This window comes from Prunus persica, chromosome G6 (genome assembly GCF_000346465.2).
Source record: "Prunus persica cultivar Lovell chromosome G6, Prunus_persica_NCBIv2, whole genome shotgun sequence".
Lineage (NCBI taxonomy): Eukaryota > Viridiplantae > Streptophyta > Magnoliopsida > Rosales > Rosaceae > Prunus > Prunus persica.
The window spans coordinates 28,119,628-28,141,598 of NC_034014.1; the positions used below are offsets into that span (position 1 = coordinate 28,119,628).

The following is a 21,971-nucleotide window of genomic DNA, read 5'->3' on the forward strand; positions in this document are numbered from 1 at the left end:
AGAGAGGGAGAGGGATAGAGCTCATTCCGAGCCAGGTTGAATTTGTGCTTCATTAGGATTTTTTTTCTTACCTTTTAAATATATCAAAGGGTGGTTGAGAACAATGAGAAGTGATTAGGTGGTGTTCTTTGTTCTGTTGGAGACAGGCAGGAGAGACCAAGAATTTTGGGTTGGATTGTTGGCCAGGGTTTGTTGTTGTTCACAGTTTTCAGTGCCATGTCAACCTAAGTATATTTAGATGGTCCACCGGTATTACTGTTAAAGGATTAATGAGATAAATCGTGCACACCCCACTTCCTTCATAACATTAGTTACAGTAAATCTGAAATTTCCAATCTGTTGAAAATTTGTTGCTTTCTTTGGGGTTGTTAGGCGGGTGTGCACAATTGGTATAGAAGATGAAGATGATCCTACACCCAATTCACATAAATAAAATCGGGCCGAATAACAAATTTGGGCTTTAGGTAGGGCGAGTCGAACCTGAGACGGCTTCCATAATATATTAAACAGCAAGGGAGATTATATTTTGAATAAGGCAAATGATATATAGACCATCATCTATATGGTTAAACAGGTTCGCATTCGACCTAATGGTTAAATTTACATGTAATATCAAGCTAATGCTGTGGGGAGGGGAGAATTACTACACAGCTAACTAAATTGCTGATCCTCCTTAGTTTCAGCTTCTGATGACTACTTTTTACTGCCCTTCTTGGACTTCTTGATGTTGTCCATGTGGGAAACCTGTATATTAACCCAACATATGAAATGATTAAATGAAGAAAGATTCATGCATTATTTTCCACACCATTTTAAACACGCAAGCTACAGTCAATTGGAAAAGTTTTCGTATCTGCGCTTACAATGCAGGATTTCCACTCAAGTTTTCTATGCCCCTCCCCTTCAGCAGTCTGAGAATGACCATGGACATGGCGAAATATGTGAATGAGAACAGCGGCATCAAGAGCTGCGTATTCCAGCTGCACAAGAATATGGCACTAGTTTATTTGAACTAAACTATTGGTGTACTGATCAAACTTTACATCTTGTCAGATCCTAAAACTTCAACCTTAATTGAGTAGTTTTCTGATTCAAAATTACTACAGGACGCTTTCTAAGGTCAGACATCTTAGGAAAAGTTAACTTCTAGTTTCCCTCAACAATGGGAGGAGGATTTCAAATATCTCCTTCACTGTGCTCCCAAAGCAATTTATAGGTCATACAAGTGTACACATATGGTAAACTCTTGATGTACATAAAAGCAAGAAACTACCTGATTCTGCGTCAAAGGCCGTTGCTCCCAATTGCTATTCCTCCTTGTCTTGTTCAAACCAACTCCCAGTATTTTCTGATGATACACAAATAAATTGTGCATAACTAACGAGTATTATTATGCAAATAGATAGATGGATAGAGTCATGAGTACACACAACAACTTATGTTAATATTGGGTACTAAGAATAGAAAAGATTGTACTATGTTCATGCTTTTGTTACCTTTGCAAGCCCAGACAGACCACCCCGAGGTTCTTTGAATACATTCTGGATGTCCAGTAGCATCTCATAGTGTTTGAAACACTCTAACTCTTCATATGAATGAGCCAACTGCTTCATATCACATTGAAAATTATAGCCTACAAGGAGCATAATTCACAGTCATGCAAGTTAGTTCTCTATGCAAAAATTTCCAGCTTATTTCATTTTTTAAACAAAAGAGGCTGGAAAAAAGTGCATCCTTGTTTTGTTGGTGGGATGTGGACCCACACAAACTTACACATGAATGTATGAATGTATCATGTATGTGCATTGTAAAGAAACAATACTTCACCAAATGCATTACAATTCTCATACCGAGTTTTAGAATCCTAGGAGATTGCAAAATGCGAGTTAAGGAATCATCCAGAACGTCAGGGATATCATTGAATAACTTGATCAAGTCAAATATGAAAACCATTTTATCAGAAGCAATTTGCATGATAGAAACCTGAAACGTTGAGAGAAACACTTCAACAATATATACAAAGCATGTTGACACAAAAGGAAAATTGTTATCTGAGTAGAGTATCATTTTTATTATGGACCGAACAAAGTATTTGGAGATATGAGAACCAAAAAAAAAAAAAAAAAAAAATTTAAAGTCTAACAAAGAACGAAAATCAATATGCTTTTATTACCTTGTTCGGTTTGCTGCCTTTTACATAGTTCGGTTTCCATTCACAATCAAGACCCACAACTTTGCATCCCTCAATACAAGAGGTTGCATTGTGCAAGGCATTGACTTCATCAACCCAAACAACGCCTTCTACAACCAGCTCACTGAGATGCAAAAAACGACTATGGAGAAGACTTGCCTCGGGTACTGTATAAAAGATTATACAAAAATTTACAACTTCGAATTTTTATTTCATACATTGTCCTCAATTGCTAGAAACAACAAAAATACAGGCGTATTTAAGAAAAAAACCTTAGATTGATAAGATTGAAAACTTCACTGGATTAACTCAAGATAAATCATTTTATAAGAATTAAGTGCAAGTACTATGACAGGAAGGATTAACATTTGTTGTACCATTGGCATTCAAGAAACCTTCAAGAGAGTATCGATCGCAAAGTTCATCAACCTTTTCTGAGTAACCAGCCTCCATTGCTAAATAAACCTTTAAAAAATAAAGAAAAGCAATTAGGTTCCAATACCAGATATGTATAATTACTTTAAATAATAAAGTCATGTATCACTATAAATCATACATCTCTTGTTTTCTAAAACATTCAATATGAAATCAATGCAACCAAGCATATATTCACACATACGCATATGTTACAAATATGCGTACATACATTGCATAACTCAAAAGGATATTCACATATAACAAACATAAGTGATTGAGGAAATGTGATCTATGCCAAAAGCTACATACCAGATATTCAAGAAGTTGTCTATTACTGTTTGTCCTTGCTTCTGCGACATCCCAGCATCCTTTTTCTGCTAATTTCTTTAGTGAGCTGAAATTTGATGAATAATCCTTACTAGTTTAATTTCAGGGAGAAACAAAGGAGATAAACGTATTTAAGACTAACATATAGAATTTATTGAAGGAAAATAATAGAAGAAAGAAACTGTTGCAGTAACTCGGCAGAAGTATGAATTAAAATTACCTTTCTTTGTACTTATGATAAACATTGGGAAATTCATGTTGGAGATTGTTTTTCTGTATAATCTCATAAGCATTTTTTAGCATGTTCCTGTCAAAGTACTCCTGGACAAGAACGCATAACATTGGCTTTCCCATGAATGTTGCCCACTTATCTGCTGCTTTCAATTGTTTGCTTTCTATCATACTAAGGAGAAAAGATTGGCCAGATTGGCGGATAGAGAAGTGCTCTAAAAGAGTAACTGCAGTCATATACGATTGAGACTCTATCAGTCCAAATATATATTGCTCAACGAACTTTTTTGCGGTGTCAAATCTGCAATCATTCTTTGCACTCAGGCACATTACTTTATCAATGTTTGGCAGATGAATATCAAAAGCTTCAAGAATCTTCTCAACTATCCTCTCATCATGATTGACAGAGCCCCCAACAACATCGATAAATAGTTGGGAAGCCAGGTCTTTTGCTTCTAAAGAGTCCCACGTGGAAGTTTCCATTTTCAGGAAACGGCGAAGAGCAGATATAATCAAATGACTGAACCCTTCAGAGTATAAATCAAATATAGGCAAGACATAGAGGCACTGAATAACAAAAGTAGCCGGTCCAGGTTGGGGATCATTGCGCAGTACTAGATGAACCTGTTCTTGAAGCACTCGGAACTTCTTAGTTGCCTTATATGTGCCTAATACACGTTTCAATTGGAAACAAACAGGCAGAAAAGAAGTAAGCTGAGTAAATAAGATATTTTAAACAAATTAGGAGTACCAAGGAACTTCTGCAGGATTGGGCAGCATAATAGTTTAAAAAATCATCCTAAATATCTAAAGGTGATCTAACCTGAAGATAGAAATGTTTCATCACTCATGGGGGCCAAGGGATGTTCAATTTATTTTGAGGGCAGACTGAGTAGACTGTAAGAATGAACATTTGGTTCTACTACTAATACTAAGACTTCCATATGCATCTTGCCTCTGTATGCCTAGAACACCTTGGGGCAGAAGTTTTGTTGAGCAATCAGATGACTGAACAAATGTCCATTAAAAAAAAATAACTATTAAAAACAAAGGCAGCATGGTTTTTAACTGATGGTTTAATACACTACAGGAAGGTGACATTAGGCAACAATTAGTGATTGAGTAAATGACCATCATGTGATGAAAAGCACAACAACCTAGAATCAAGTTTCCCATCTCAACAGAATCATGCTTACAGAAAGTGAAACTATCAATAGCAAACAAGCTAGAATCAAGTTTCTCATCACAACAGAATCATGCTTAAAGACAGTGAAATTAGTGATCGATAGCAAACTGCCCTTACCATTGAAATAGCACGCTTTCAAGAGGTATATGAATACCAATGGAGAAATATGTGTTAGGTCAGAAAAAGCATGCTTGCAAATAGTCGATGTCTGATTAAATTTGCCTTGCTTGTTACGTGTGTCGGCCCTTTCCTCCAATCCCATGCCAGAATGAAACAGTGATGGTCCTCAGAAACTGAACCAAAATTAGTTTGAAATAGTAAGTGAGTTACAGAACGCATATCACTTCCAAGACTACTTCAATGCAATAAATAAAATCTAGCAACTGTGACCCCACAACTTACTCTCTTGGTCTCTTATAGATCATTCAATTGCAAGTAACAAAGCCAAGGTTATCTATCAATACTCAAACCCTGTGAAGATATAACAGTTGGTTAGTCAATAAACAAAATCCAGTTAAGAAAAAACAGTCTGCACACTACCAACTAAGCAGTTTATTTCATTTCTTAATTAAAAAAATTAATTAATTGGAGACTGAAAATAAGTTTTATTTACAATCAAGCATGGCCATTTAATCAATGATCAACATAACAGAGGCTCTACAAGTAGCATAGCGCACAAATAATCCAAGAACTAGCTGATATGTCTTCGTATAACGCTAAAAAATTAGTCATAAAAAGAGCATTTAAATGGCACAGCACCAAGTTATAGTGAGAACGGAGCTTCTTTTACAGTGCAGCTGAACTACCATTATGCATTGATCAAAGCATTACAAATCACACAAACCATATGTTATATATGAAAAAAATCACACAAACATACAGAAACACAAACCCATATGTTATATATGAAAAAAATCACACAAACATACACGGAAGCGTTAAGCATTGACCATTGAGGCAGAGAAAAAAAAATACTATTTTCTATAATAAGAGAGAGACTATTTTAAACAGCACAGAAGTTCAGTTTCTAACAACATAAAAAGAAAAAGAAATGGCAAAATGAAAGTTAAACACTCGGAATTTTCTTTTCGTTTGAGTTCTTCAATTTTCTCAGCAACCAAACAGTGCCTGCCGAAACTTACCGTTTTTATCTCTCTGTAAACTCTGCCGTCGAGCTTCCTTAACTTTTCGCCCCAACGCTATACATATATATATAGAATAGAGAACTGGCTACACAAAATTAAATTTTTTTTATAAAAAAAAAGGTCAAAGAGAATCAGAAGGCACTGCAATACGGGCTGGCCCACCGTATTTTTTTTCTTTCCGAAAATGGCAAAACAAAAAAAAAGCTTTTATTTCATGCCAAGTCGCAAACGGATCGTTCTCTCTAAAAGGCTGGTGGTGGCGGATGCTACAATGCGCCAGGTGATTCGTTGAGCACAGTTGTCCTGGAAAGGAAGGGCACCTGTTCTGAGTAATTTGGTGCGAGAGTACCCATGCTAAGATTGGCTATTGTGCACATCCTATCCACTGGTTTTTCATACTCTTTTGATGAGCGGCCAAGGGCATTTCATATCTCTTCAATTTTCTAAGTAATTTTGTGTCAAATTTCGGGGTAGTAAAGTCTTTAGGGAAACTCTCAAGTAGTATAGTGAAATTTACCCTATTTATAATATTAAGAAAAGTTTTAATCTATTTTTGATTGGTCAGCTCAATGAGATCATACATGAAATAGACATGGTGTGTTTGTCAAGTACATAATAATTATACAATATGTAAATATGAAATGCACACGGTGTGTTTGTCAGTCACATAATAATTACTAGTCTCTTTGTACGCGCTTCCGCGCCTGCGAGAGACTTTTTTTTAAAAAAGTTAAATTTATTTTAGAATTAAAAAAGATAATGGGTAGTTGTGTTTCATAAAAATAGGATCAATTATCTGATTTTTCTTTTAATTTTAATTTTTTTAAATATGAAAATGTATAAATTTACCATATTATCCTCATTTAATTAATAATTTCAATCCTTAATATTTGCATTAACTAAGGACATTTTCTGGTATTTTAAATATTTCACCATTCTCTGTCTTTTGCTTTATATATACTAGCCTCTCTGCACGCGCTTCAGCGCGTGCGAGAGGTTTTTTTTAAAAAAATTTAAATTTATTTTAGAATTAAAAAAGATAATGGATATTTGTGTTCCATAAAAATAGGACCCATTATTTGAATTTTCTTTTAATTTTAATTTTTTTAATACGAAAAATTGTGAATTTACCATATTATCCTCATTTAATTAATAATTTCAATTCTTAATGTTTGCATTAACCAAGGGCATTTTCTGGTATTTTGAATGTTTTAAATATTTCACCATTCTCTGTCTTTTGCTTTATATATATAAATATAGATACACGTAATCATTATAGAAACGTTTAGTTGTTGAGTTTCAAAGATTGTAAAGTTTTGCATAGAGTCAAAAGATTAAAAGAGTTTTAAAAAAGAGTATATATGAGTGAGCATACAGGTGCGTCGCAGGACATCATTACTTATTGTATAAATGGGACCTCGCGCTGGGCATGGCCCATGCATCATGCTCGTGATGAGTATAAGATAATCGAACGAACCAGCAACTCGATAAGATTGACTCCAATTAAACATCAACTAGAGTTGGTAAAATGGATATGTATACATAAAATAAAATATTTATTAGTTTTTGGTTGTTGCCAAAATTAAAAAGAGGGTAAAATTTTTCTCACACACGAATCAAGGTGTTATACAAATTCGAGCCCGAGATTTATAATTCAACTTCAATATTAACATTATAATTAAGTCGAAAACATGTCGTTTAATTGTTTAAATTTTGTAAATACGTAATCGTAAACTCTGAAATTGTGAATATCCAAACATTACTGGATTAAGGAAAAAAAATGTACGAAAAATCTGAACAAAATTCTAGCTCATTATGTATGTAAGATTATGGTTCGTGCCTCCTCTGCTTTTACCAAATTTAATGTTTTTTATTTTGTTGGGTGAAAAATTGAATGTGTTTTTGGATGTGACTTTAGAGGTTTTGGTGACAGGCTTTGAAAGTTGAGTTTCACCGTTTTGCGCCATGCATTTGCGGCCTGCAAGAAAAAACTGCAATTTCATAGTTTTATTCAAAAAGATCACCACGCTTTTCTCAACTTTTGGGCTTTGGCCCGAGAGGCCCCCCAATACATATGATGTTACATACTGACGCGTGTCGAATACAGTTGATGGACCCTCCTTGACTCAGTGACACATCAAGTACACGTACGATGCCAGCCTGGACAACAAGAAAAGAAGATAAAATTTGGTCAGTTACATACAGTATAACGTTCTAATAAAAATGGTCACAATCACATGACTCACACCATAGTCTTTTAAGATTTGCAAGTGCTTTTGATATGGCTAAAATCACTTACTGACAATCAAAAACACTTATGACAACGTTTGTAAGTACTTACGAGTCACACAAACGCTTTATAAAGCACTTAGATTTTCAATAAATTTTTTAACATTCTTCTAATAGAAGCACTTCTAAAAAAGTGTTTCTAAACATACACATTCTCAAACGAGCCGTAACTAACATATTTTGTGATTGTTTATGAAAGTCACTCGTTGTGAGTCAAAATCAAGTCTTTGTATGATATAAATTTGTTAATACAAACTAAAAGTAACATTAATCTAATACTTTAACCTTAGAATCTATTATTATCTTATGCTATATTCATATAATTCATCACGTTGGTGTATTCCACGTCGTACATGAGTACAAAAAAGGGTGTGCAATCGATGGTTAGATGCGATATGAATCATGAAATGGTGTCACTGTCATGTAGCCATGTGTGGTCAGAAAGAAAAATGATGAACTCTCTGAAACTTTTATAAACAAAAGAATTGGTGGTGAAGGTTTATATTTGATGCGTGACATGATATAAAATTCATCATTCATTAAGACACATATTTTGTTAACCTGTCTACTTCATTATCGTGTTTATGCTATGCACTTTTGTTCATGTTGTCATGCACTGCCTTAGTCACTGTCCACAGCACATATGTTTTTCAATACAAAGATGATTTTTATTTTGTTTTATTTTATCCAGGAGGACAAGACAAGTAGCACTAGATTATGCCAAGTCATTCAGTGATATGACCCCTACTTGCTACTCAATGTGCATTGTAAACCCTATCATGATTATAGATAAAGAAAACAAGAATACCACCATAACTTGAGGACAAAGATGCCAACTTGATTGGGTTTAATCCCAATATTATAAGGGAGATTAGAGAAAGCATAAAATTACTGAGTGAGTGAGTTTGAACTCATTCTAACTTAAAAGGGAATGAACCTAGTTCTAGTTCAGGGAGAAAAACTTCCTTATCATCGATTGCATACTAGTTACACCTACTCCAACCGTGATCCTAAGTCGCTTGAGCTCACAGACATATCCGGTGGAGGCAAGTTTCATACTATGTGTAGCTAGAAAGAGCTTGTGTAGGTACCCTTCTGTCTAGATCTGTTCTACACTTAATTCAACTGTCCTGCATCCAAATGCAATATGCATCATGACTAGGGTTAAGTCGCAAGTTTGGTGATATGGGTCTCCCTATTTCACACTCTGGTTGGTATTCAATTTGGAACAAGACAAAGGACATGTAAATGTAAATGATGTGCCATCAGTGACCCTACTTGCTACTTGTACTTGACGTCTATGATAAATCCTTCTCCTATCGTGAAAATGAATAGGACCGCCAAAACTACCACGTTGGGTAATTTGGTGATGAAAACAACCTTCACCTAAATTAAAGTGTCAAAAGCACATGTTCATAGCTTTTGGGCCAACCAGATATCATGGGTTTCAATTCCAAATATCATGTTCAGAATCTGGAGGACCAAGCCTGCTCTATACATCCATTCCATCTCATCAGACCACTCTCTAGGTTGTGACAAATACTAGTTTGCCTCTCCTTGGAGAAAACAACAGAAAGCCAAAGAAACTCATATTATTGCCAAACAGATGATACTATTTTCCATGGTAATAATATGCCTTCAGCGTTTTGACTTTACTAGATCACACATTTTTCTTCTGCCTTCTGTGAATATGTGGGACCAGCAAGAGAGGGAAGAAAGAGAAAGAAGGGGGGAAGGAACTTGGGTGATAAGTCTCAACTCAAATGAGTACCCAATAAGCATATGGCAACTGAACCATTGTATTTCACATCCTTGCAACCCAGCAGAAAAATAAAAAAAGATCCAAGATTTTCATTTATCTTTCCCTTTGGCCTGTACGTAAATTTTATCTGTTATAGACTAAAAGGACATACAACTTTTGCTGTTACACATTGAAATTCTGAGATTAAAACTATTACAATCTAATGGACCATACCTCCAATTCTCCAGCTTGTGCTCTGTTTCAGTTGAACCACATCGTCTGGGACAAATGAGTCTGTATCAACACCACAATTCAACCCATGAGCTCCACGTCAATGGTTCACACGAGCTATCCTGCAACTTGGGCAACATGACTGTCCTTCCATACCAATGCCTGTACATTCTTTCAATCAAAAAGTGTGATCTACTATCAGATTACTAAAAATTGTATGGCATGAACTGCTCACATCACTTATCAAATATGAAAGCGGCATTGCAAAAGGAATAACAGGTGTTATGATCTAGACAGCATGGAACCTTGTATAAGCTGAATTTATGGGTTATATGAACTTTTTCAAGACATATCAAGTGACACCTTGTGTGAAAATATCCTTATCTCTCAGATCATCCTGAAACACTTGAAGGGACAAGGAGGAGTAGTTCTTCATGGAATACCTGAAGGCAACAAATATAAGTCCATCTTTTATTGTATTGAAGAACATACAGTTAGATAAGAAATTTTAATAATAATAATAATAGGGAATTTAAAAAAAGAAAAAGAAATTACCATCTTAAAGTGTTCTAACTCTTGCCTTAGGTCATCTCCAATATCCTCAGCTAAAGGCTCTAGAATGCAAGGTGGGGAATTTTGAACTTTTACCCCACCACATACCTAAAAACAAACGAAATTGCATGAGTTAGTTGCCTTAAGCAGCACTCAAGATTTAAGTTAGTAAATAAGATATGATAGATGCAATCTTGGTACCATATTTTATGGCTCTACACATTCTGTGGGGGAAAATTACAAAGCAAATGCAGAGCATACAGACCAAACAAGCTTCTGTGATAGTTAAAATGCATTGGATATCTTGATGCCCCTACCACCAGTCCAATGGTCTGCTTAACTGCAGAACTTAAGATGAAAGTTCTGCTTTGTATCATCAATTTGGAAGAATACAATAACAACCAAGGCTTTCTTTTTCCCCTTGGGCACAAGAAGTTGTATGCATATGCAAATATCACTAATTTTCTTTTAAAAAAGCAATAAAAATACTACTCTACTGTTAATAGTACAGGATATGTTTGACTCTATGCAGTTTTATAAATAAAAAAAATCTACAAATGCTAAGAAAAAGAACCCTACTTTAGGAGGGAAAGTTTGATTGAAAACTAGATTGGAGAATACCAGTTTAAAACCTTCGTAAGAATGTGAAAATTCTATTTGTTGGAAATCAATGCGTCGATGTTGTTGTAGTGCAACTGAAATACGGATAATTGCACATAGAAATCTGAATTTCTTTTTGACCTGAAAGTTCAAAAAGAAAGTACGCAGAAATAAACATAAAAGCACAAATAAGTAAAGTTCTCAAAATATTGGATGTGTTTAAAAAGATACTACCTCTGTTGGAAACTCCTTAAAGGAAACATGACCAAAGTTTGGTAATTTCTTCCTGTGGTGTCTTGCAAGTAGTGCTATCAGCTGTAGATTCACTAATTGATTATCACTATAATGACTACACAAAGTATGCACCAGGAAAGAGCACACAAATAGACACTTGACATACCTTGACCTCCTCAGTACTGTAACCTTGAAGATGGCCACCATTCTACACAAAAAAGATTTAGCTCATCAAAGATTAATAAGTAAATAGAACTTCAAGTTTTATACACGTGCAGAATGTTTCCAGCTGATTCTCAATGCACGTTTATTGAATTATTAAGAGGAAAAAAAAAACATTACCATGATAATAGAATAAGAATGCTTATGGTAACCCTTTTTCTCGATGGAAAGCCCAATATTGTGAAGCAAACATGATGCTTCAAGATACTCAAGATCCTTGTCATCTAGGGAGGCAGCAACTTGATTGCTAGCAAGCTCGTCACATTTTCTTAAACATTCAAAAAATTCCTGCAAAAATCATCTCCTCAGAACACTAGATGTTGCACTCGCTTCTGCTTATATCACAGATACTTTAAAAAAAAAAAAAAAAAAATTCAAAATGAGAACTTCACCGAATACCTTTGCAATGCTAGCACACTGAGCAGCCGCTCTCATCCTCTTGTTGCTATTAAATCTCATTGCGAGCCGCACAATAGACGACCACTTTGCATTGGCATTCAAATCATAATCATTAACCTTAGCTAAAGTTTCTGCAATAACACCTTCTGCCAATGAATACCCAGAAATCTCCATTTCCTCAATGCCAATTACCTCAAATATCTCCTCCAATAGCACAGCCCCGGCAACGATAAACTCGGACCGCATTTTAAAGAACTTCTCCCTCCTAATCTTCTCTGCCTCTCCTCCACCACATAAACTCTCAACAACACCCTTCAGTTCTCCTCTACTTAACTTCCAATACCTCTTACTGTCCCCAAAAGAAACCATATTCCCGACCTGGAGCATATTGCTCACATTGGCATACCCATAAAGGGCTGCTTTTTCTACTGCCTTTATGGTACCCGAAGATCCGACAACAGCCTCAAAGCTACAATCTTTAATCTTTTCAACCAACCCGGATTCTTGAACAACCAATCTAATGTGCTCCCTCATATGTGCAACATTTTCTTCATTGTTCCCAAACTTTTGGGTCAAATTCACATGTCCCAGCTTCAATGAAGCACCAAAAATGACTTGTCCTTGCTTCCCAATTACAAACTCAGTAGACCCACCTCCAATATCCACACCCAGCACCAATTTCTCATATATTGGAAAAAACTGAAGCATACCCAGATACTCAAGCCTAGCTTCCTGTTCACCAGGCAACACATCTATCTCTAAACCAACCTCTTCCCTCACACATTTCAAAAACCCAACATTGTTCACAGCTTCACGTACAGCTGCAGTGGCAACACAGCGGACATGGGTTTTGTTGATTTTGTAGGATTTCAAGATGTTCTGAAATCTTTTAAGGGCTTCAAGGGCAAGGAGCTGGGAGTGATGTGAAAGTGTAAAAGGGGTTGTTGTTGATGATGTGCTGGTATCACGGCCAAGAACCACAGGCTCTTTGAATTGGTCTATGGTGAAGAATTTGCCATTTGGGTATGCACGAACTATGAGCATCTTGAACGAATTTGTACCCATGTCAATGGCTGCAAAGAGTGTTGAAGGGGTTGGTGGGTCTGTGGTAGCAGAGGCCATTTCTCTTGGAAATTGGAATCTGGGATTTTGTGATTTTGATTTGGAGGCAAAATTTGCTGGATCGATTTCCAGGTATGACTCTCTGCTCTGCGTTTACAAGATGAGAATTCAGAAAAGCCTCTTTCTTTTTTTTCTTTTTTTACTGATGTAAATTCTTATTTTCCCTAAAAATGATTGTGTGCACGAATTTCGTGAAATATGGTTTTCTTATTTTCTTCATCATTTGACTATTCTGATAATTAAATGAGATGACTTATTAAAGGGTCTTCGTTATATGTGATTTTTAGCTAACATCTTTTAATTCTTTCTTTTTGGGCTAACACATGATATTTGTTTGCATATATAAAAAAATGTGAAGTCTTAAGCAAGAAAAGATCTCAAAAGAATGCAGAAAACATTATTAAAATATTAAAACAGTATAATTTTTGTGCTTAAGTGCTTGAAGAAGTACTTTAAAATGTGCTTAGTCAATATTGATGCTTGCTTGCATCAGAACTCAGAACAGTTAGAATAGAAATGCTTCCCGGGTCCGAGGAAGACTTAGAAAAGAGTGTATACACCGGAAAATTGTATACAGAGAGGTTCCCAGAATTTTCCAGAGAGGTTCCCAGAATATTCCCGGAAAATAAGTTCCTAGAAAACTGTATACACCGGAAAATTTCGCAGAACATGCAAAAATATGCAATCTCACCAACCAAGTTGAAGTCAGTCAAGTGACCTAACAGTCCCTCACTCAAAGACTCATAGTTATGTTTTTTTAATCTTTCATCAGCTTCTCTTTTCTGCTTTATATTCAGATAAAAAATCAACCCTTTTACAGGTGGGCAGACAAAGATAGTGACATAGTCAAGTTAGTGGAAGCTGCAGACCTGCAGATATAATTATTTTAAATCACGTTATACATATACGAGCTACTGTTGTATACATAAGCTGCAGCTCTAGCTAGGACTTTGCATGGAAATTCAAATGAAATTTCAGATCAAATTTCAGAGAAATGGGTTCTGTTTAAAACTACAATCTTTGATGCTGTCACAAACATAAACAAAACAAACGCGTATAGATGGAAAATCAACATATTGTCTGCACCTTCTTGCAACCTTCATATCATCGTCTATACTACTCTCTAACACGCGTTGTCTAATGTCTATCCACGTGGATTTTCAATTTTTTTTTGTCACTGACTTTCTTTGTTATGTATCTCATGGCATTAAACTGTTTTGAGTACTTTTCAATCACGACGCGTCTGATTAGTTATCGTCTTAAAATCCAATGCTTGAGAATCTTGAATTTGTTCTTTTTTTCTTTAAAAATGAGACAAAAGTACAGACAGTCATCGATCAATCCCATAGCTCAGGCCACTTTGTAATATCCAAAAATATTAATATCATAATACAGATTTTGGGTTCTTTTTGGTTTATAGTATGAGCTCATCTCTGCTTGACTTTCATGGTTAGCGTGTTTCTTGTTACTATTATGAACCTTCCTCGTACCTTCTTTCTGTTCTGTCCATTTAAAGGGTCAATCTCAGCTTGCATTTAAAGCCACTTAGTTTGATTGATTTGGTTACATGCGCTTCGCTTGTTTGAAATCCTTGTGAGCTTTTGAGAGAACAACTTGTTGCTGTTGTTGGGTGGTTGGAGAAAATTTAGTTGTTGGGTTTTTGATGGTACCTAAGAGGCATTTTCATGAGGAGGGTGGTGAGGACTTCGAATTTCCGGTTCCAGAATCGAAACGCAGGCCTACTTTCAAGAAGTGGGTGGTTTAGTTTGAGTAGAAGTTGGTGCTTTGTTTTGTGCTTTCTGGGTGATGACTTTGGTTTCTGACTATTGAGTTTTGTGATATTTGTGCAGTGTTGTTAGAGATGCGATGAGAGATGTCACACTGAACCAAGTCGAATGGGAACACTTCTTTCGGAGAGTGGTTAGATTCGAATCTCCCTTATTTGTCAATATGAAGTTGATCTGCAAAAGTTGGAACTGTTTAACAGTAATTATCATTGCCATGCTTTATTCGTGTGTTGCACTTGCTCTGTAAAAGGAACAAAATCCAATTTTCATGGTTTGTTCATTGCTATGCTTTCTCAGTTTTATTGACTTTGATTAGGAAGACCCTATGCTTAATTAACTACTACAAGGAAACTCTTATTGACTGTTAGGTTTGATATGCCATTAGCCTTCCCAAAAAGAAGATATATTTTACAACTGTTTTGCTTTGTAGACTTTCAGTTAGAAGATATGTTATGCGAATGTGTTTGAAATCCTTTTCGGGTTGTGACAATTCATAACGAACCACTTCAAATTTGTGTGATATAGGTACGAGAGGAGGTCGAACGTGTGATCATTCCCTTCCTTAAGGCATCTCCAAGGTTAGCTTTTCAAGTCAAATATTTGTTGACTTAGAAAACCTGCAATAAATTGCAATTATAATCTTCTCTTAATCCTCAAAGCTTCCTGACAAGATTATTGGATTTGTTGTTAATTTTTTAACAGGCCCCCGCTTGAAAGTGGAAGTACATCTGGAGGAAGAGGCTTGCAGTTGCGTTTTATCAATAAACTGCCGTCTACCATATTTACAGGCAGTAGGGTGGAAGCAGAGGATGGCGCACCTCTTCAAATTATACTGATTGATGCCAGTACTAATAATATTGTCCGTTCCAGTCCCCTATCTTCAATAAAGATTGAACTTCTGGTCCTCAATGGTGAATTTGGGTCAGATGATCAAGAGGACTGGACCGAGAAAGAATTCAATAACTATGTTGTGCGCGAAAGAGAAGGCAAAAGGCCACTGGTGACTGGTGAAATCAACATTACACTGAGAGAGGGAGTTGGTTCTCTTGGTGATGTTGTCTTCACTGACAACTCAAGCTGGATAAGATGCCGGAAGTTCAGATTAGCAGCTAGGGTTGTAGCCAAAGCTCCTAGTGAAGTGCGAATTAGAGAAGCTAGAAGTGAACCTTTCGTGGTAAAAGATCACCGTGGAGAGTGTACGTTCAAGAAACTCAACTCACTAACCATCTCTTTCATTATTTGCTCGTGGTGTGCTTTATAGTAACAATTTCAGTCTATATGAAAATGACAAAGAAAATGTTGATGCAGTGTATAGGAAACACCACCCTCCATCCTTAAGTGATGAGATATGGCGCCTGGAAAAGATAGCAAAAGAAGGCGCCTTCCACAAGAGATTATCTCGTTTCGGAATTGACACTGTGAAGGACTTCCTGCAGTCATATGTGAAAGATCCATCCGGGCTACGGAATGTAAGAGAGTCGGCTGTTCTGCTAGATAATGAGTCTATAGTGACTTATGTAGTTTGATCATTCATCTAATTTTCCAATGCGAAAATGCAGATTTTTGAAGGGATCTCGAACAGGACATGGGATACAATCATTGAACATGCTAAGGCTTGTGAGATAGATGATCACAAGTTCTATGCCTATCATAGAACTGAGCAAGATGTAAGTCTCCTGTTCAACTCCATCTACAAGGTTGTGGGAGCAATGGTTAATGGCCAATACTGTTCTCTGGATGAACTCACCCCACTTCAGACGGTATGCATACACATTTTGGAGCTCCTCCTATTTTTTAATATCTCACACTTATTCTTGATCTGCTGTCATTTGTTGGTTGCTATGACTTCGTGCCTAACGTTTCTCTACCATATCATACCACTGTTACTCTCCGTCTCTCTTGTTTTTTAATATATACCTTAGGATGAGAAACTGATGAGCTCCCTGGTTCTATTGGCAGAATCTGGTGGAAAATTTGAAGCAGCATGCTTACAGAAATGTAAGAGATATAGTCCCCGTGGATACTTCGGCGATATTTGCCCTTTCAAGGCCTCTGTCAAGTCTACAAGCTGAGTCATTCAATGTCCCAAATCCAGATCTGCAACAGATTGATTTCCAACTCACACAGCAAGGTAAAATGTTATATTGTGTAAAATGGTATTAAAGGCTGTTTGCCTAGAGTGTTTGAATGCTTATGTACATATTGGTAGTAAAGTTTTGAACAGCATGGCCTTCACATGATAAGAGGTTGGTGTTAACTTAAGGAATGCATTCCAACTGTGTTAAGTTGCTCTTGGGTTATAGACTAGGTCAATTTCATATTTAAAAGCACATGAAATAGCCTTGTAAAATACTTGAAATCATGACATGGTTGCTTGCTGGTTTTCTAGTTTTGCCATTATAATTTCCCTACTCAATATTATGCTTTTCCCTAGTAACTGAAACCAAGTAATTTGCACAGATGAACCCTCAATGCAACTAGGTTTCAACCAAGCATCAACCTCAACATCATGTCCCTATCAACCAGAAGTTAGCAATCATTTAGTGGTCTCTCTAGCACAGGCTAGTCATCCAATGCAAGTGTTCACTCCAGCGCTACGAAACAGCTTTTCGATGGAGGATTTTAACTCCATGCACTACAATGGAGAAAGCAGTTGGCCGCCGCTCAATGGCTTTCAAGTGCCAATTGTTCCAAGTGCTCATTTAGGCACAGAGAACCTTTTCCAGGTCCAAACATCAACTTGGTCTCCTACTCCAACGAGTACAAATGTAATATGGGGACAAGCAAACAGTTTTTGCTTTGGTTCTTCAAGTAACGGAACAGAAGCCGGCCATTTCCCACACATTTCTGGTCTTGTACATAATTCAGGGACAAGAAAACCCAAGGCATGCTGGTGCAAGCTTCGTGCCGCCATTAAATGGTGGGTTTCGGTCAGACGGGATGTGGCTGCTAGAAGGATGGCAAGGCCTCTGTACTTGGACTGCTAGACTAATGTAGTCTCATAGTTTTTCTTTAGCTTGTTAATTGGCCTCTGTATGCACTAGTTGTAGAGCAAGTACCTAAAAAGTAAGAGGTAAGCTTCTCCTAGTCCTAGATGTGCTAAGCTATAGTTGTTCACAGATTTATGTTCCTGCAGTTTTTCCTCCCTTTGTGTATAAATGTGCAAAAGGGGGGAGAGGGGGTTTCTCTTTTGTTGTAGTTATTTGGCCATAGTGTACAGAGTGTTCAAATGACCCATATATAAGTGGTTTCTGAAAGTTACAGAATAAAACCTTTCCCAGTTTCAGTTTCAGTCTTATCAGTAAGCTCAATCCAAAAATTCAATAGTTACATGGTTCTCAATGTGAGGCATGGTCCGAAATTTCGAAATTATCCACAATATTTTGCCAATTTTGTTTTTGTGAGTGTCGATATTTCTAGCATTTTGTCGTGATAATTTTATTTTTTTAATTAATAATAGAGAAATTGTCAACATTTCGTGAAATTTTCCCCAAATAATAAGGGAGTCATTTGACATGGATCAAAAAGTTACTTTCTATGATGTATGTGGTATTTAGCAAACAATTCCTTTTGGGATCTCAGTTACTTTATATAATGTATGAGGTAATAAGAGCTCGGTTGGAATAATTTTCTTCTTCAATTCTTACCACCGGGCCAGACCTGGAACAAGGCCCAATGGCAAAACCCGTAATTTTATGTAACCACGGGCCCTTCTCTGAATGTTCCCAATAAAATATCTAGCCACCCGGCGGGCGAGTCGTATTGCACGGATGGAAAGAATTCTCTCGAAGGTTCCCCCTTTGTATCAGTGAGAAGATATTTTCTCTGTTTCCGAACAAAAACGCCACCCTAAAAAAAATAGATACAAACGAAACCGAAACCGAGACAAACGCACAGGGCCTCTCTATTCTTTTTCCCTGTGAAGGGCTCACAGACATTCCTCTGTGGCTCTCTTTGTCTACTTGTTGCCTCTGGTTCTCCATGGTGTGAGAGAAGCTTGCTGCTATAATTAAAGCTTTTGCTTTATCTTTGAAGGCTCTGTTTTTTCTTACCTTCTATTTTTTGTGTTGTTGGGTGGATTGAGGGTTTTGTCGGGTGTGTGAGTGATGGATAGGGAGGGAGGATCCAACGGCGGATCTTGCTACTATGCCGTCCTCGGGATTCGCAGGGACGCCTCCTTCTCCGATATCCGTACCGCTTATCGCAAGCTCGCTCTGGTAAAATTAATTACGCTCAAACGCCGTCGTTTCTCGTTCCCCCACATCATCCTCTTCTTTCTTTGATATCGCGTTTCTTCAATTATTCTCCTTCCTCCGGGTCCTCTGTTTTTTGCCAACAAAAAACGATGTCGTTTCTTCTTTCTAAAAAATCTGAATTCGATTTTTGATTTTATTATTGTTTTTTTTTCTTCGTGTTTTGAAGAAATGTCACCCAGACAGGGCTCGGAACCAAGCGGTGGCCGGAGAAGCCAAGCGGCGGTTTCAGCAGATCCAGGAAGCTTACTCGGGTAACATTATCACTATAACGACGTCGTTAGTCAATTAAAAGCATGATAACCTTAATTTTCCCGGTGTTTGCTCTAACGATTTGGTCTCCGCAGTTCTCTCGGATCAGGCGAAGAGATCAATTTACGACGCCGGGCTCTACGACCCTCTTGAAGAAGACCAAGTCCGTAATCTCTTCTTCATCCTCTGACAAGGCCAAGGCCAAATTGTTCACCGTACGTAATGCGTGTGTGTTTTTTATTGGAAGTGAAAAAATATAACACACTTCCAAAACGACATCGTACGGTGAATGATTGCCTTGGTGATATCACTCTCTTTTTAACCTAATTGGTTATTTCCTTTTATGTCCCTGAATTATGTAAATTTGTCGGCAGGAATTTACGGATTTCATGCAAGAGATGGTGTCCATGATGAACAATGTGAAGGACGAGGTAGGATATTTACTTACGTTGTACGTAAGGGTAAAATCATAATATCAGTTGCATTGATATTTTTGGGTCCATAAAATTGACTTTAGTCAAACAGTTTCGAAGACCTCCAGAAGATGTTCGCCGACATGGTCGGTGGTGGAGATGGGATGGGATTCGACTTCAGCGACATGGATCCGACGTCCTCAAAGAAGCCACGTGTCGGTGCATCCAACACCGCCAAGCGCAGCGCGTCTCGGCGGTAGCGCGCTGTACCTGATCACGGAAGTTGATGTCCTCCTCTCCTACCGCCCGATTGAACTTTTCTTTTCCGTTTTGTTCCCTTTCTTTCAATTGGGAATTGAGTTAATTCCCCAAATTAAATGTGAAAGTGGTAGGTTGGTTTAGGTTAATCCAGTTTGGCTTGTTGTGACAGTCTAGTTGGGACCTTTTTAATAATAAAATGATTTTAAAATATGATTGCTTTTGATGTTGATATATATTCCCCTCCTTTTGTTTACATTAAAAAAATGGAGGATACAGCCAGCATTTTGCTTTGGAGATGTTTTACAATTCTTTGTCAACATGCCCTTGACGCCACCTGCTATGCATCAAATAAGGAAAAATAATCAATCCCAAGTTCCTAAAAAGGGCTAAAGGCCTAACCATCCCAACAAGACTCAACCGGGCTAGGGTTGTAAAGAGTTTTGTGTGAGGAGGTCCAATCACGTCATCTGTGCGATCCGGCGTCACGATGGTTTCCTTCTGTGTTTTTTGACAGTGTGCCCCACCACCCAATATTCATAAGGTCTAAAATCCCACAAGCCATGCAATCAGTGGAGATATTTGTTTGGCACACAAGTGTGGTTTGTGGTGTGAGCTTGCCTTGGGTGTATGAAAAATCATAGAAATGGAATCTAGTGTGTGTGGATCCAAATTCCCAAACTCTGCTACTTGTGTTTTGGTGTGTTTGGATTCAAGATTGTATTTGGACCCCACATTTGTTCCCCTCTTTCATTTCCACCAACCTGAAAATGCTTTGTTCTAACTCTCTACGCTTTACATATTTGTTTTTTTAGTATGCCACTTTTGGGAGAAGTACCACCTAGGTGCTTCTACGTATAATTATTTTGAGTGATTTGAAGTAATTATGGGTGAGAAACACTTCTTATATGCTTTTTTATAAAATTACTTAAAACTATTTAGGTCCCGTTTGGTTCATGAGAAAGGAGATTTGGAAATGATAATTCAATTGCTTTCCATTTGATAAGTTCAGATATAGAAAATCGTTGCTTGGGCCATGAGAAAGTAGGGGGGAAAGTGAAATCATCCTCTCAACTTGGGTTTTGTTTTTCCTCCTCATGGAAAAATTTGGAAAAATGAGTCAATATTAAATAAATATTTTTCATGACCATTTTGTCCCGATTAACAATTTAGAATTACAATATATCATTAAAGGCATTCTTTTTTTATTTGATTTAATATAGGTATAATTGAAAATTTATACAATTTTTGTTTTTCATTCCTACTCAAAACAAACATGGGAAAAGAAATAAAGTGATATCTCCCCGTTACTTTCTCAGCATTATCAAACATAAGACAAAAAATCTTCCATTTCCACTCAAATTCGTTATGTGAATCAAATGAAGCCTTCAAGTGATTATATAGAGTAGAGAAGTGATTCTCTATAGAATTGATTATTGACATATCTAAAATCATTTTTAAACGAGCCCCAAGTCTTATGGGAGGCTTTGGTCCAAAATTGCACAAGAAGTTTTTTTTTTTTTTTGGTAACATGGGGGGCTAAAAGCCCAGCACAGCAACACCTAAGCAGCAAAAAAACGATGCTCGGACACACCCATGGCATCAGCATACAAAATATCCTTCAGGAAGTCAGGAGCCGTCTCAAAGAGATGAATCCCAGGACCAAAATCGATGCTTCTAGCAGACAAAGCATCAGCAGCAACATTCTGCTCACGGTAGATATGATTAATAGAGCAACGCCAATCCTTGTTGATCATTAGCTTGCAACAACATATGATGCTTAAAAGTGGATGAGTTGGAATGGTTGGGCTATTAAGTCCTTGATCCACTCCCCAGTAGTATCTCTTAGGAGCCCACCAGCACCAATTGAACCAGAAGAAGGGCTTCTACTCCCATCAGTATTAATATTAATCTTGCAGGTTCCAGTTGCACAAAAAGTTTTTATTGGGCCAATAGTTTGGCAAATGAATGATACATACAAGTATTGTTGGGCTGGTAGGCCGAATAAACTTGTGTCTTTAAAAGCCCATGGGCCGAATATAAATGGAGCGGAGAAGGGTCAGTTTGCCCTTCGCATTCCTTTCCCAGCAACAATTTCCTATCATCATCTTTGTTTCATTG

The 21,971-nt window shown here is 37.1% G+C and overlaps 4 protein-coding genes across 12 annotated transcripts; 2 read left to right on the forward strand and 2 right to left on the reverse strand.

Moving 5' to 3' along the window:
* Positions 503-5,769, reverse strand: LOC18773645. The gene is made up of 12 exons (XM_007204943.2): positions 5,495-5,769; positions 4,755-4,823; positions 4,470-4,645; positions 3,156-3,834; positions 2,918-3,002; positions 2,569-2,656; positions 2,174-2,358; positions 1,851-1,983; positions 1,497-1,633; positions 1,274-1,348; positions 864-980; positions 503-744 (listed from the first exon to the last, which is right to left on the reverse strand). Exons 3-12 carry the CDS (start codon positions 4,612-4,614, stop codon positions 694-696), a joined length of 1,695 nt encoding a protein of 564 aa, XP_007205005.1. The 5' UTR covers positions 4,615-4,645; positions 4,755-4,823; positions 5,495-5,769; the 3' UTR covers positions 503-693.
* LOC18772006 (exopolyphosphatase) lies at positions 7,490-13,621 on the reverse strand. 8 transcript variants are annotated; one of them, XR_002272314.1, is made up of 9 exons: positions 11,766-13,618; positions 11,487-11,654; positions 11,311-11,352; positions 11,145-11,225; positions 10,932-11,051; positions 10,314-10,418; positions 10,064-10,201; positions 9,762-9,929; positions 7,490-7,657 (listed from the first exon to the last, which is right to left on the reverse strand). XR_002272314.1 is itself a non-coding variant. In XM_020567200.1 (8 exons), the coding sequence occupies exons 1-7, from the start codon at positions 12,885-12,887 to the stop codon at positions 10,151-10,153; spliced, it is 1,689 nt and encodes a 562-aa protein (XP_020422789.1). In that variant the 5' UTR covers positions 12,888-13,618; the 3' UTR covers positions 9,555-9,920; positions 10,122-10,150. The 8 variants fall into 8 exon arrangements, 3 of the variants coding, with proteins under 3 accessions (XP_020422789.1, XP_020422790.1, XP_020422788.1); XR_002272315.1 differs by lacking the exon at positions 7,490-7,657 and adding an exon at positions 9,555-9,658; XR_002272313.1 differs by lacking the exon at positions 7,490-7,657 and having other exon boundaries at positions 9,555-9,920.
* Positions 14,173-17,966, forward strand: LOC18772036 (calmodulin-binding protein 60 G). The gene is made up of 8 exons (XM_007207952.2): positions 14,173-14,639; positions 14,738-14,807; positions 15,200-15,252; positions 15,377-15,870; positions 15,983-16,143; positions 16,234-16,434; positions 16,634-16,805; positions 17,135-17,966. The coding sequence occupies exons 1-8, from the start codon at positions 14,551-14,553 to the stop codon at positions 17,659-17,661; spliced, it is 1,767 nt and encodes a 588-aa protein (XP_007208014.1). The 5' UTR covers positions 14,173-14,550; the 3' UTR covers positions 17,662-17,966.
* Positions 18,446-20,082, forward strand: LOC18774903 (dnaJ homolog subfamily B member 6). 2 transcript variants are annotated; one of them, XM_020566051.1, is made up of 5 exons: positions 18,446-18,891; positions 19,097-19,181; positions 19,275-19,342; positions 19,554-19,610; positions 19,697-20,082. In XM_020566051.1, the coding sequence occupies exons 1-5, from the start codon at positions 18,781-18,783 to the stop codon at positions 19,850-19,852; spliced, it is 477 nt and encodes a 158-aa protein (XP_020421640.1). In that variant the 5' UTR covers positions 18,446-18,780; the 3' UTR covers positions 19,853-20,082. The 2 variants fall into 2 exon arrangements, with proteins under 2 accessions (XP_020421640.1, XP_007206054.1); XM_007205992.2 differs by having other exon boundaries at positions 19,705-20,082.

Bases quoted from the DNA above. Each gene is read 5' to 3' on its own strand.
- LOC18773645 (XM_007204943.2), bottom strand. From the start codon at position 4,614: ATGGGATTGGAGGAAAGGGCCGACACACGTAACAAGCAAGGCAAATTT. The intron at 2,657-2,917 runs GTATGTAGCTTT...TATTTTTTAAAG, and splicing joins GACAACTTCTTGAATATCTG to GTTTATTTAGCAATGGAGGC. The intron at 2,359-2,568 runs GTACAACAAATG...TCTTTTATACAG, and splicing joins AGGTTTCTTGAATGCCAATG to TACCCGAGGCAAGTCTTCTC.
- LOC18772006 (XM_020567200.1), bottom strand. From the start codon at position 12,887: ATGGCCTCTGCTACCACAGACCCACCAACCCCTTCAACACTCTTTGCA. The intron at 10,419-10,931 runs GTATTCTCCAAT...GTTTGTTTTTAG, and splicing joins CTTACGAAGGTTTTAAACTG to GTATGTGGTGGGGTAAAAGT. The intron at 10,202-10,313 runs GTAATTTCTTTT...TGTTGCCTTCAG, and splicing joins AGTTAGAACACTTTAAGATG to GTATTCCATGAAGAACTACT.
- LOC18772036 (XM_007207952.2), top strand. From the start codon at position 14,551: ATGGTACCTAAGAGGCATTTTCATGAGGAGGGTGGTGAGGACTTCGAA. The intron at 16,144-16,233 runs GTAAGAGAGTCG...GCGAAAATGCAG, and splicing joins ATCCATCCGGGCTACGGAAT to ATTTTTGAAGGGATCTCGAA. The intron at 16,806-17,134 runs GTAAAATGTTAT...TAATTTGCACAG, and splicing joins TTTCCAACTCACACAGCAAG to ATGAACCCTCAATGCAACTA.
- LOC18774903 (XM_007205992.2), top strand. From the start codon at position 18,781: ATGGATAGGGAGGGAGGATCCAACGGCGGATCTTGCTACTATGCCGTC. The intron at 18,892-19,096 runs GTAAAATTAATT...CGTGTTTTGAAG, and splicing joins CTTATCGCAAGCTCGCTCTG to AAATGTCACCCAGACAGGGC. The intron at 19,343-19,553 runs GTCCGTAATCTC...ATTTGTCGGCAG, and splicing joins ACCCTCTTGAAGAAGACCAA to GAATTTACGGATTTCATGCA.